This window comes from Geotrypetes seraphini, chromosome 5 (assembly GCF_902459505.1).
Source record: "Geotrypetes seraphini chromosome 5, aGeoSer1.1, whole genome shotgun sequence".
NCBI lineage: Eukaryota > Metazoa > Chordata > Amphibia > Gymnophiona > Dermophiidae > Geotrypetes > Geotrypetes seraphini.
The window spans coordinates 75,164,613-75,179,440 of record NC_047088.1 but is presented as its reverse complement, the minus strand read 5'-3'; the positions used below and the strand labels follow the sequence as shown (position 1 = coordinate 75,179,440).

Here is a 14,828-nt window from a genome sequence, read left to right as displayed (position 1 = left end):
GTATATGCCACCCTAACTAGTACAGTTGTGGGAGAAAGTGTGAACCCACTGTACCTACATATAGGTGACACCTGCAGGTATAAGGGCTATTGGGGTAGTAGACAGGTGGGTGCAGTAGGTTTTAGGGGTTTTGGAGAGCTCACTATATAATGGGTGTACCTGACACCCTTAATGCGAAGTTCACAGCAGTGCTCCCTAAAGTGTCTCACTGCTCTGCTGATATGTCTGTGTGGCCAGTGTAGTTTAAATGGAGGCCCTGCCTACGTCCAAATGGCTTGGCTTTTGACAGTTTTAATTTGGACCTTTTTTTTTTTTTTTTGCAATAATGGCCATAAAATTTAGACATCCTAAGGGCCAAAATGTATAAATAGGTCATTTAAAAAAAAAAAAAGAAAGAAAGAAAAATGTGGACATCTTGCAGGTTTGAAAATGGCCATTTTTGCTGCCTGATATTTGGACATTTTCCAAGAAAAGTACAAAGTCACACTTAGACGTCTCATCAAAAATTCCCCATCTTAAAGTATTAATTTTGTTACACCCATTTTGTGATTACACTTTCAAATTATTCCTTTACTGTAATAAAACTACATTCCACTAGGACAGTTGTGGACAACCATGGTCCTCATGGACCTTTGATACCAAAAACTATTTTGTCTAATGTGCACCATGACTGCACCTCCAGAATTAAGCTTATTCAACATTAATTCTAACCAAGTGCTCAATTACTATCTTCTTAAACAAGATCAGGAATGTACAAATAAAGGTTGACAAAATCTACCACTGTAGCACTAGAGCAGAGCTGCCCAAGTCTGGTCCTCAAGATCTACTTGCAGGCCAGGTTTTCAGGATATCCACAATGAACATGCATGAGAGAGATTTACATACCAGAAGGCAGTGCAGGCAAATCTCTCTCATGCATATTCATTGTGGATATCCTGAAACCTGGCCTGCCAGTAGATATCGAGGACTAGACTTGGGCAGCCCTGCACTAGAGTATACACCACACCTAATGACAACGGACCCCTGTATGGCTGATCAAATTTGGAACCACTTCAAGTCTCCAACAACATCCGATATAGCCAGATAACTAAAAATGCTATCCACTTGTAGCAGCATCCTTGACAATTGCCCCACTTGACTATTAGCAAACACTCCAGGCCTCATCATAGCCTGGTTGACCAAACTCCTAAATAACCTACTAGAACATGGCCAACTACCAATTCAAATGAGCCACATTGCCTTCACCCCTATTCCCAAAACACAGATTTCTCAAATTCATCAAATTATAGACATATTGCTGGCATCCCTATACTAACTAAACACATGTCTGCAAACAACTCTCAGTTGATATTAAAAAATTTTGCCTCCATTCCTCGCAGTTTGAGTTTCACTTGCAACATAGCACAAAACTTATTCTACTGATCTTCACCACCCAATCATGCAAACTTTAAGCAAGGGACACCAGGCAGTCCTACTCCAAGTTGATATATCAATTGCCTTTGACTCAGTAAACCACTACCTACTCTTAACCAGACTAAATGAGATAGGCATTGAGGGTCCTATACTAAGCTGGTCCAAAAACCTACTACAAAACAGAAAATAACTTGTATGGAAAGATAGAACATTCTCCAGAAGTTGGTAATCATATTGCATCATTCCTGAAGGACCACCACTTTTCCCAATACTAACTTCTTCATGAGTTCCTAGGGTCATATTGAACAACAGTGAATGCTTACTATCAAATGCAGATGACATCTTCCTTCTCAACCTGATCAAAAACAGCACAAATGATGTTTCCCTACGGCATAGACAAAATACATAATTGGGCTGCACTCAATGAACTCAAACTAAACACAACAAAAACCAAAATTATTTGGCTTCACAACACCTTATAAACAGTCCCTATAACTGTCGCACTACCTTCAGGAACCTTTCTAAATATTGACAAAATTTTTAAGGTCCTTGGAGTTAAACTGAACTCTACCCTATCATATGAACCCCAAATCTTCAATCTATGGGGAAAAAAAAAACCTTCTATACCATCAGACAACTAATCAGATCCTTCTTTCTTGATTGTCACTTTGCTATACTGACAAAGATGCTCATCCTATCCCAACTGGACTACTGTAACTCTCTCTATGCTGCCATAAACTCTATCCTCCTGCACAAACTCCAACTGATACAAAACCCAGCATTAAGACTAATATTCAAGCTGGAAAAAAAAAAAATATATATATATATATTATATCACCTTACTACAGCAGATTGCACTGGCTACCTATTAATGCTCACATAACCTTCAAATTATCATGTATAATGTTCCGCATCTTACATACAAACTCTGTAGAACTACTCATAAACTTTTTTTTTTTTACCAACTCCTAGTCTATGTCATCCAGAATACTTAAAACACTTCAACTGATTCTTCCCTCACCCAAAGGCATAAAATACAAACACATATTTAATTCACCAAAACATGGAGCAACCTTCCAACAATCATACAAAACAGAACCTAACTATCCCAGATTCTAAAAGAAATTGAATACTCTCCTTTTTGACTAAATATACAGCATAGATACATAATACCTCATGCTCATCTGCAGCAACCATCATTGTGCTTTATCATTCCAGATACCACAAGAACTACTTTCCAACACTAAAAAAACACAATTGAACCTTATCTACATGAAACTAACTCAACTGTATTGTACTTCTAATTAACTGAATTGTATTTCTTATGACAGCCCAATGTCTTTAGTCTCTCACCAAGGGCATGCTTCTCTGCATAACTTCCTGGGTAGTTGTAATGACATAAGCCAGTCACTTTGGCTGATGAGCTGGTTGGCCACCCAGAGAATGTGGTCAGTCAACAGACTGGAACTCCGAACTATTTGGCTTGCCTTACAGAACCTAAAGAAGCCTTTGGAAGGCCAGACAATACAATTTTTTCTCAGACAATGCTATGGCGATGGTCTCTGTCAATCGGCAGGGAGGGACCAAGTGCCCAAGTTCTGCTTGTTGTTTAGCTGGGTGGAACATCATCTTCAGTTACTCTCAGTGGCACACATAGCAGGAGTGGACTGTGTCCAAGTAGATTTTCTCAGCATACAGACCCTAGATCAGAGGTATCAAATATCCTCGAGGGCCGCAATCCAGTCAGGTTTTCAGGATTTACCCAATGAATATGCATGAGATCTATTTGCATGCACTGCTTTCATTGTTTGCTAATAGATCTCATGCATATTCATTGGGGAAATCCTGAAAACCCGACTGGATTGTGGCCCTTGAGTCCTGACATTTAACACCCCTATCCTAGATCCTTGCGAGTGGATGCTGTCAGTGTCAGCCTTCCAAGCCATTGTTTATTCCTGGGGTCAGCTGGTGTTCGATCTTATGGCAATAGCAGAAAACAAGAAAGCAGACGGGTTCTTCAGTCGAAGGTCTGAGCCTGGAAGTGCTGGTCTGGATGCTTTGGTCCTGCCATGGCCACAGAGCATGCTGTTATATTGTTTCTTCCATAGCCCATGATAGGCTGAATCCTCCAAAGGATCCCAAGGCATCAGGGCAAGGTGTGCCAGCTTCCAAGGCATTGATTTCTAGGTAGATACGCAGGGCAATCTCTTCAGTGTAAATTGTGTTTGGGAATCAGTCTCCTATTTCAGTAAAGTGCGATTGATTAGAAGTGTGGCTTTGTCATGTGATGAAGCTAAGGCAGTATCTCCCAAGGAGATTTGTAAGGTGACAACTTGGCCCACTCTACATACATTTTACATAGTTTTACAGAGAGGATGCAGCGGCAAGGGATGACTCTGCCTTTGGGTTCTCAGTGTTAATGAGCTGGCACAATCATTGCACCCTAGATTTCTAGGACTGCTTTTGTACATCCCGCTTGTCCAGAATAACATACCTATTGCACTAGAAAAAGAGATTAGGTTCTTACCTTGCTAATATATTTTCTAGTAGATAGGTGTGTCATTCTGGACCCCGCCCTGCCATTTATTTCCTTTGCCTGTCTACTCATTTCTCCAAGCCTGTATTTTCGATGCCAGTCAGACCTTAGGACATGAAGAGTAGTCTATTACTGGCATACTTTGGGATACTGTTAAGCTCCATTAATGCTTCTTTTGGCATATTTGTTTATATGTTTTGATTGTTGATGGTTCATATGTTTCTTATATTTAAAGCAGAACAGACTTGTTATTTGGGGAAGTTTTCCTTATCCCTACATTATATATGTTTTACAAAAGGGCACTTTCCTGCTTGGGAACTAATGGCTCCTTTTACTAAGGTGCTCTAGTGTTTTTATCATGCGCTAAAGATTAGCGCGCACAACCCACGCACTAAACGAAAAATACTAGAGCAAGCTAAAACCACTAGTGCACCTTAGTAAAAGGATCCCTAAGTGTAGGGGGCAGCAAAGCCTTCTGTTAAGTAGGAGGGCTTCAGAAAAAATCTGGAGTGGATTCTTTCTATAAGGCTTGTGGCTACAAGGAAATTATCTGCTTGCCCAGAATGACACACCTATTTACTAGAAAAGATATTAGCAAAGTAGGAACCTAATCTCTTTATACTTTCTTTCTTCCCTGACTTGGTATGGTCCTGAATACAGAAGCATACTTGGCAAGTTAGGATCATGAAAGGACCCTTATATAAAATAAAATTAATTATAATTAAAGAAAACTAGATAAATTATCTGATACTAGTATTATTGTTTCATACAGATATACCGTAATTGCATCCTAAATTAACTTTAAACCAGCTTCTAGGGTCCTAGGATTATTGCTTTATTTAATGTAATTTGCTTTCTCAAGGGACTTTTTTGTTTCCCATTTTCTCTTTATTTTTATTTTAAATAAGAAAAAGTATCTTATGGAGCACTGTTCTGTGGGAATATGCATGTATATAAATATTTACTGAACCTTCATTGTGATGCTTTCATAGCAGCTAATTATAAATTGGTTTAAATATTGCAAGTTTCTAAACCTAAAGAATAACCCAATAATGAAACAGTAAATTAGTTATACAGGCATTTTGTCCAAAAAAAATACCCATTAATTTCTACAAAATAATTATGGAATGATTAGGGATCTTTGGGCTTTTTTTTTTTTTTTTTTTTTTTACTAAACAGAGCTAGAGGATTTTAGCACAAGCCGTAGAGGTAAATGCTCTGAAGGTCATAGAATTCCTATGAGCGTCGGAGCATTTACTTCGCCGGTGCACGCTAAAAACCTCTAGCACCATTTAATAAAACCTAGCGTTTGTTTTCCTTTTCTATGGTAGTTTATTTTCTGAAAAATTTATCAGTGTTTATTTGAAGAAAATGGGAAGAAACTCAGTGGGGAAAATGACACACAATATTTCTAATTATTAAGAGTTTATATTGATGGTGAGATGAGAGCATTATCTTTTAATCAGCTGTTTACTTTTGTACATTGTATACTGTGACGGGGCTGGAGTCTGCCTAGTGCACCAGAGACCCAGCTTTTGCCACTGGTGCAAGACCCAGCGCTCCCTGGATGGCTACACAATAATTGCAATTGAGGAAAAAAAAATGCTGTCCACAAATAAGTCACAGTTCAAACATTTATTCTCCCAGTTCAACTTGCACTGGATTTTTTTGGCAGCCTCTTGGGCTGACTTTATTTGGGCTCACTCAGTTCCAAACACAGTTCATCTTAGAACTCCTTTAACATGGTGAAATAATCAAAATTATCTTCAAACAAGCTTTCACTCACAGAAAGTCCAGTTGTTACTTTTAACTCAGTCTTTGCAGCTTTCGGGCTCTGAGAAGCAATGTTCAGGAGCCCCAAAGCACCAGGGCTGACCCTTTTATTTTCATTTCGCTTGCCACAACTGCTGTTCTTCAGTTAAACACTTTTTAGGAAGTTTTCTCACCTGACTCCATGAACTACATATTCCCCCACTTACCAGTCTTTAACTATGGGCCGGGGAATGGGGAATCATACTATCCTTTTAAGATTTTGATGGTCTAATCCCCCCCCCCCCTTGGTATTTTAGAATGTCAGGGCTCTGAATTCACTTTTAAGGATTCCTTTCCCTTCTGCATGTAAGCCAACTCTAACCCATTCCCCTTCCACTATGCTTCAACAGCACAAAAGGATCCTGGCTTTACTGTTCCTAGTATCAAAGCTGCACATTCATTCATAAAGACATTATTACTTCATTACAGTATTTTAGACTATTATGTAGTAAACTGGTACCACCTTCCTCCACAGTATTTTGCTCACATATGCTTTTTTCAGTCACACATTCTATTGCTTCTGGGTTCCAATGGTCACTTTCCATGTTAGGGAAATTTCCTCCCCTTATGAACTAGAGCAGTGTTTTTCAACCTTTTTTGGGCAAAGGCACACTTGTTTCATGAAAAAAATCACGAGGCACACCACCATTAGAAAAAGTTAAAAAATTTAACTGTGCCTATATTGACTATATATAAATATATAGGAATCAAATAAACACAAAGAAAGTATTTTATAATGCTGCCACCGCCACTGGGGAATAGGCTGCCACTGCCGCCATCGGGAACAGGCCGGCACCGAGTTCTCCCTGCTTCTCTTCCCCGCAGGGCCGACCAACTCTCGCCACCCGTCGTCAATTCTAACGTCGGAGAGGACGTTCTAGGCCAGCCAGGCAGCGATTGGCTGGCCCAGAACGTCCTCTCCGACGTCAGAATTGACGCGAGTGGCGAGAGTTGGCCGGCCCCACAGGGAAAAGCAGGGAGAACTTGGCGCCAGCCTGTTCCCGATGGCGGCGGTGGCACTCAAGTGGCTAAAGAGCTGCAGTTTGCCGGCCTAGGGACAACACTGGAGGGTGGCCAGCTGTGCACCCCCTTGGGACGTAAACCCGGGGTGGGGCAGACCGCCCCCCCCCACCCTGGTATGCCACTATCTGTACCTCACTCCCTCCCTATGACCAAAAATTCTCCTTTCTTCTATTCCCCGTGTACACAACCATCTCTTTCCCTCCCTTCCTCTCTCCAAAGTCCATGCCTTCTGTGTCCAAACACTCATTCCCTCCCCCACCTCAGCATCTCATTCCCTCCCTTCCTCTCTCCCAAGTCCATTTCTTCTGTGTCCAAAAACGCATTCCCTCCCCCACCTCAGCATCTCTTTCCCTCCCTTCCTCTCTCCCAAGTCCATTTCTTCTGTGTCCAAAAACGCATTCCCTCCCCCACCTCAGCATCTCTTTCCCTCCCTTCCTCTCTCCCAAGTCCATGCCTTCTGTGTCCAAAAACCCATTCCCTCCCCCACCTCAGCATCTCTTTCCCTCCCTTCCTCTTTCCCAAGTCCATTTCTTCTGTGTCCAAAAACGCATTCCCTCCCCCACCTCAGCATCTCTTTCCCTCCCTTCCTCTCTCCCAAGTCCATGCCTTCTGTGTCCAAAAACCCATTCCCTCCCCCACCTCAGCATCTCTTTCCCTCCCTTCCTCTCTCCCAAGTCCATTTCTTCTGTGTCCAAAAACGCATTCCCTCCTCCACCTCAGCATCTCTTTCCCTCCCTTCCTCTCTCCCAAGTTCATGCCTTGTGTCCAAAACGCACTCCCTTCCCCCTTTTGTGTTCCGTGTTTGCCTCCCAGCCCATCTTTGCAACTTTCTCAGCAAAACGAAGCTCAAGCCGCGAGGCTTGTCTTCTGCTTCCTGCCTGTCATGCCGCGCACAAATAGCCGAACGGAAGTATTCTCCGACGTCAGCGGGCAGGCTTTGCTTAAGCCCTCCCTCCGACGTCAGCGCTGACATAGGGGAACGCTTGCGATCGGCTATATGTTAGCTGCAGGGCAGGCAGGAACAGAAGACGAGCCTCGCGGCTCGAGATGTATTGAACTCCGCGGGTCCCCCCGTCCAGCTCTCTCCTGTCCACGTGGGGCGGACCGCCCCTCTCCCTAGACTGGTGGTACTGCCCTGATGGCGGCCCTGACCGTACGGCACACCAGGCAACATCTCGCGGCACACTAGTGTGCCGCGGAACAGCGGTTGAAAAACACTGAACTAGAGGACACACTTCTTCTCAGGGTAGCTTCAAAATAACTAAGTGTGTGCTGCCCTTTTCTCATGGCTAGCTGCTGCCTTGGAACTGTGCTTCTAACATTATTGTACCCTGGAATAAAGTGCTTACGGGGCAGAGGCACTGGAATTGGGCTTCCTGCATAGCGTTCTATGCTTTCTCTGAAGCTTTCTCATTTCCGAGTTTCTAATTACCTCCCTGTGTTTTACAGCTGAGTTTAATTTATTCTGCTCAGGTTCCTGCCTTGTCCTGTCTCTCTGGGCAACCACCGGCTGTGCTCTCAGCAAGCTGTGTCTTTCACCCTTGCCCTTTAACCCTTGTTATGTCAGATTGTTTGGCTTGAGGTTTAGCCTGAGAGCTTTCAGTGTGTTTGTAAAAGGAATGATAGGGAAGTGTAGCAAGAATCCTGTTCTTTTCTGCAGTATCCCCTCTGATCTGCCCTTCCTGTCTTTCCTAAGGGCTAGGAATAGACTTAGTGGGCAAGTTTCCTTACTGATTGGATTTAAACCAGGATTTGAACCAGTGACAAGCTCTTCTTCCCTGTCACTATACTAAAAGTATGAACACAATTAATATTTTCATTGAATGTTTACGTCAATTATCTATCTCAGCTCACTCTTACCATATCCCAATCCTGTCTAGACATTTTTTTTTTAATTTACCCAGTCAACAACCCCATTGTTCATTTTCTTGTAATTCCCCTCCCTTCATCTGTTGCTTGTAGTCAGCATTCATGTTTCCTCTTTCCAGTTCATCTGTCCTTAGTGTCGCTCTGTTGACTAAATTGTAAGTTCCACTGAGCAGAGTCCATCTCCTTTGTATGTCTATACAGTGATACATACAACTTATTGTGCTATATAAATATTTAATATTTGTTGTACTAGTCACTTTCAATCCTTCATTTATAACAGTCTCTCTTCTTCAGCTCATCATCTCTTAAAATGCTGTTAATATAAACACAGAGATAGTTTATAGTAAATGGCGGAAATTGTTTTCCCATTCTTAGCAGCATCAATCTCTATCTCCCTCCCTGTCACCAAAAGTCAATTTATCTTCCTCCTTCCATATCCAGCGACCATGTTCCCTCTCAGTTACCCATTAAATACCAGTAAACATTTGCAGTCCTCAAGAGTCAGTTATGATGCCTTTGTGTAACTAGGGCTGGTTCAAGGGTATTGGGTGCCATAAGTGAACCTTCAGCTCCCTCCACCCCAACCAACCCCACTCTTAACTTTCAGGTAAAAGACGCATATACACACATACACACACACACATGTACCCAGATAAATGAGCTGTTTGAAAATTGTCCACTCTTCCTGTAAGTAAAAGTAATGCAGTGATGGTTTTTGAGTTTAAGTGGCTGTCAGAATCCATTGTTTTAACTGCATCTATTATTTTGCATCCTCCCCCCCCCCCCAATAAGCTACTGCCATGGGTGTCCAATGATTAGGCCACCCCCAGTTTCTTATTATCTCTACTCCAGCCAGCAGTCAAAGGCAGTGTGCTCTGTCTCCTCTTCTTGAGGGCTGAATGTCCAAAGACAATGCTTTATTTTGGTTAGGGTTAATTCACCTGGTCGATGTGGGTAGATGCAGTTTGGTCTTGTAGCTGCCTGACAGTATTAGAGTGGAAACAATTGCAGAGCTAAGTATAATAGGCAATAGAATCTCCTACTGCTGTGAGAGAGTGACCCTCTGGAAAAGGTCCCTTTGCAGAGAGGATCAGAGTGTTCAGGAAGCATGATGATTGCTGTTTCTGCTGCAAAGTTGGAGGAATATTACATAAGGGTGGCTGCTTTAATTATCTGCTGGTATAATGAACTTTGGTAACAATACTTTTACTACTGCAGGCTAAATAAGACCCAGATATTCAGTATGGGACACCAGTATTTAACATCAGGGGTCAGTTAGCAATGGTTATGTTGAATTATGTTATTGTTTTTATCTCCTCCACCACCTCCTGCAGGAGTTCATTTCAGCCATCTACCAACCTTATTCCCCCCACCCCACCTTACAATCCAAATTCTAGTTTTACCACCTTCCCCCCCCCCCTCTGGAAAAGGTTTGTTTGTATTTCAATACCTTTTAAATATTTGACTGTCTATATCGTATCACTCCTGTATTTCTTTTCCTCTAGGGCAGCGGTCTCAAACTCAAACCCTTTGCAGAGCCACTTTTTGGATATGTAGGTGCCGTATTTTTCGCTCCATAAGACGCACTTTTTTCCCCCAAAAAAGTGGGTGGAAAAAAGGATGTGTCTTATGAAGTGAATATACCCCCCACCCCCGGGAAGTACCTTTAAATTGTGGAGGTCGGTGGACGGCTGCCTGCTGCTTTTCAGGGCCTGCGGCGAACAAGTGCACTAATGCCTGGGCCCATGACACTTCCTAATTGTGTCAGTCGCTGGTGCTTCGCTGGATGACTGCCTGCCATTTACCGGCACGTCGGGCGTGCACCACTTCTGAATGGCTGCCTCAGTTATCGCTAGCTCCTCATGAGAACTGAGACAGCCATTCAGAAGTGGTGTGCACCCACACAGCATGCGCTTGTGCGCCGCTGGCCTCGACATGCCACTAATCAGGCAGCCGTCCAGTGAAGCACCAGCGACCAGTACAATTAGGAAGTGTTGCGGGCCCAGGCATTAGCGTGCTTGTGTGCCAGGGGCCCCGACAAGCAGCAGGCAGCTGTCCACCGACCTCCACAATTTAAAGGTACTGCCGGGGGGCTGGGACGAAATGTAAAGGTGCAGAGTGGCTGGGATGGAATTTAAAGATGCTGGGTGGTATGTAAAAGGGTTGATTGATTGGGGGGAGCTGGGACGGAATTTAAAGTGCTGGGTATATATTAGCATACAATTTGGTTCAGAATGTTTTTTTTCTTCTTTTCCTTCTCTAAATCTGGGGTGCATCTTATGGTGAGGTGTGTCTTATGGAGCGAAAAATACGGTCCTTGGAGGGCCGTAGAAAAAAAATAATTAATGTCTTATTAAAGAAATGACAACTTTGCATGAGGTAAAACTTGTTATAGTTTATAAATCTTTCCTTAATTGCTTCTGATAATTTCAGCTATACATAGCAGAAAGTTTAGATAGTTTTTCACTTTCTGCAAGAGACAAGATTTTGGTGTAGTCCTCTAGGCTTTTTTGTAGAGGGGAGAATCAATATCTAACTTGTGCCTGGAAAACTTGTGCCTTAAGTGTCCGGTAGTCGTGTCCGTAACTGCCTTCAGCTCTTACCTCCTCCAGCACCGGACACAACAACCATCTTACATCAAGCAGTCACTACTAGGAGAGGTGCCAAATTTTGTGAGAGTTCACGAGATTACATACAAATGCACAAGCTGCACTGACTCCAATGGTTACCTTATGTTCTGGAACGTTGCCCGCCTCACTGCTGCAACCTCACACAAGCGCTTTCCTGTATCTGTATGCAATTGTCCTCTCCACGACACCTTACAATCGCGTACAGATGCAGGAAAGTGCTTGCATGAGGTTAAAGCAGTGAGGCAGGCAACGTTCCAAAACAATGGTAACTTATCGAGGGCCTCAAAATAGTACCTGGCGAGCCGCGAGTTTGAGACCACTCAAGATACAGAATGCAAAACTACTCCAAGGGGGGCCTGAAAATGACACTGTACAAGGACAACAACACCTCCTTTCTTCTACTGCTTATACCCCTCTCTGTGCAACCTAGAATCCTTCTGGCCGTGGCCACTGCCTTGTTGCACTGTTTTGTCACCTTGAGATCCTTAGATCATCACTATATGGTCTCTCTCCTGAGCTATGCTTATCAAGCTCTATCCTCCTATCTTGTACATCTCCTTTAGATTTCTGTACTCCAATTGCATCACTCTGTACTTCTTCGCATTCAATCTTAACTGCCTTTGACTATTCTAATTATTGGAGATATCTTTTCATGGTTTTTACTCCCACCAGGGTATCCACTGTATTAGCTATATTTGTGTCATCTGCAAAAAGGCAAACTTTTCCTTCTAACCCTTCAGCAATATCTCTCATGAATATATTAAAACAAATCAGCCTCAGTACCAGCACTTCTGCTACTCATCTTCCTTTCTGCCCCCTTGTCGGTTAACCAGTTTCCAATCCAGATCACTACTTTGGGTCTTTTGTTTAGCACTCTCAACTTACTTATGAGTCTTTTTGAGGAAAAGTTTTGCTAAAATCCAAGTATATTACATCTAGCACTTGTGCTTTATCCAGTCCTTTGGTCCCATTGAAGAAACCAATCAGTAAAGACATGGTGCCTCAGATCCTACAACCCTTTACATTTTTAAGTATGATTTTTTAGCTTGTGATGGCTGTTTGATCATCTCTCTAAAATTTAGTTACTTGTGTATATATTGTTATTAAGGAATTAGAAGAAACTAACTGCTTTCATACTAATTTTCTTTGTGGTACTATGTGATAAACCATATAAATTTCAGCAAGATTTTATTATACATTCCAGAGCATATAGAAGAGTTCATTATATTCTCTTTGAATTTCTAAGTATAATTATAGCTGATTATTAGGAATCTTTTATTTCAATAAAAGAAAAACATTTGATCCTTTTTATGTAATTTATCCTTAAATCATTTACACAGCCAAGTAAATGCATTAATGAGACACAATCTTTTTGAACCTTACCTTCTCTTTAATCTTCAAATTAGATTTAAAAGAATGAAATATTAGAATCTCTATCAATAAATTTAAATAGAAATGGATTCATTTGAACTAATGGCTGAATAGAATGGCGACAATCACACATTAAACCTGATGATTTGGTATATTACATTACACAGTCTCACTTTTTGAAGGGCAGAATTTTTATGAGCTGTAATTCAGAAAAATGAAAGCCTACTTAATGGAATTACTTCCTTTACCTCTAGAATACTTTGCTTCTACTGATCCTGCTTTTATTTTACCTTTTCAGTAAAAGCTGGAGTATATTTTCTTATTTCATGTTGCTTTTTTTTTTTTTTTTCTATCTTTAGTTTCAGCTCAGAATCTGAAGAGCAGCTTGGATGCCATGGAACATCAGATCAATCGCCTAGAGGGAGATATCAAGAATTTCCCCAAAACTGATGACCCACATGATAGGTTTGTGGCAAAAATGAGCATATCCTTTGTGTACATCTGAGTGAGTCCATTTAAAGCATGATCCGTCTGTCCTTGTCAATTATTCAGAAAATGCTCAAATGTGTCTACTGTTGTGTATTGTTAAGATTGATAGGGAACAAAGTATATAGAAAATTTGTAACATAAACAAAATGAAACCAGAGTTTATATATGAAGGGTGCAATATTCCCAAACTGAGAAATTGGTACTGTCAGAATTATAATTGATAGTCTACAAAAATGTGGAGCAGGTATGTATCAACTCAAAATTTCATCCTTCTGTTCGTTCCATTTTAAATATTCAAATCTCAACATAAATATATATGGGGGGTAGAAAGACCTCAGGTTATTTGACCTAATTCACCATAGAGCAGCCGAAGCTGAATTACTTAATAGGTATTATTATAATCATAGGTCGACCCCCCCCCCCTTCTCCCTGCATAAATATGAAATCAATTAAAATTGTATAGTATAAAAAAATTTATAAATTTCAAAAACAAGGAACTTAGCTGAAAAGAATGTATCTGATTGAACTTCTTATCTCTGATCCCAAAGGGGCCTGTTTCACCATTAGCTTCCTCAGGAGATCAATAAATACATTAACATAAAGCCACGTTCCAAAAAAATATCAATTTTATACCTATAACCCAAAAATATAATCAGCCAACATTATAATTGAAACACAATTTAAAGTGAACCATAGATCATTCAGTAAATAGTGAGGTCAGTATTCTTCAGGATAGCCAACACATAAGGGTTCCTTTTACTAACTTGTGCTAATGGATTTAGCTTTCTAGTTGCTCCTTTTACTAAGTTGTGTTAATGGATTTAGCCAACACATAAGGGCTTCTTTTATTAAGTTGTGATAATGGATTTAGCTTCCTAGCATTTACTGTATGCTAATGATTTGTTTGTGCTAAATCCATTAGTTCACCCAAGTAAAATGAGTCTATAGTTTTAGATGGATGAGCTATCCAATTAAAGTTGCATCAACATTCAGCAGAACCATATGTTTAAACATGAAAACTGAAAATGCCAGCAAATCTCTATGGTGCCTTTGTATTGTTCTATGGTACGGCTGGACCTTGCAAAAAATGTTCAATTTGGTCACTCCATCTCAATAAAGATACAGTGGAATTAGAAAAGGTACAGAGAAGGGTGATGAAAATGATAAATGGGATGGGACAACTTCCTCTGAGGAAATGATAAAGTAGCTAGCTAAAATGGCTAGCATGCCTTAGTAAAAGGACCCCTAAAGGAATATCAATCTTAAATTGAAAGATAAAGTCAAAAAGTGTCCAGAAAAGTGCTGCTGGATCTTCAAAAGAGCATGCAGTGTTGTGAACAGTGACTTTCATTCTTGCCGGGTACATCAAACCGTACTGAGCCCCGAGAGACATTAATCTGACTCTCATATCAATAAATTGCTTTTGTTTCTTGAACGGTAGTCTTGGTCAGATCTGGATAAATAAGAACCTTCATACCATCATGATAAATTAGAGATTTAATTCTAGCCTTCTGTAAAATTGAGAGAGCCTGAGGATATCTTAGTACACAGATGACAAAAGGATGCGGCAGTTGCTGTTTGGCGGGTTTACCAGAAGGAGATCTGTGTGCTCTCTCAATTTCAAAAGGAACCACAAAATGAATATCCAAGAGAGTAGGTAGATTTTCTAAATATTTAATGGAATC

General features: G+C 41.1%; 1 protein-coding gene across 6 annotated transcripts in view; it reads left to right on the top strand.

Moving 5' to 3' along the window:
• The window catches only part of DIAPH2 (diaphanous related formin 2), a 1,499,255-nt gene that overhangs the window by 993,962 nt on the left and 490,465 nt on the right, over nucleotides 1–14,828 (top strand). For 5 of the 6 annotated variants that reach the window (XM_033944799.1, XM_033944798.1, XM_033944797.1 and 2 more), the window contains one exon: nucleotides 13,014–13,138. In XM_033944799.1, coding sequence (XP_033800690.1) covers nucleotides 13,014–13,138 — 125 coding nt within the window. The remainder of the gene's footprint in view (nucleotides 1–13,013; nucleotides 13,139–14,828) is intronic. The other variant, XM_033944801.1, reaches the window with a different exon arrangement.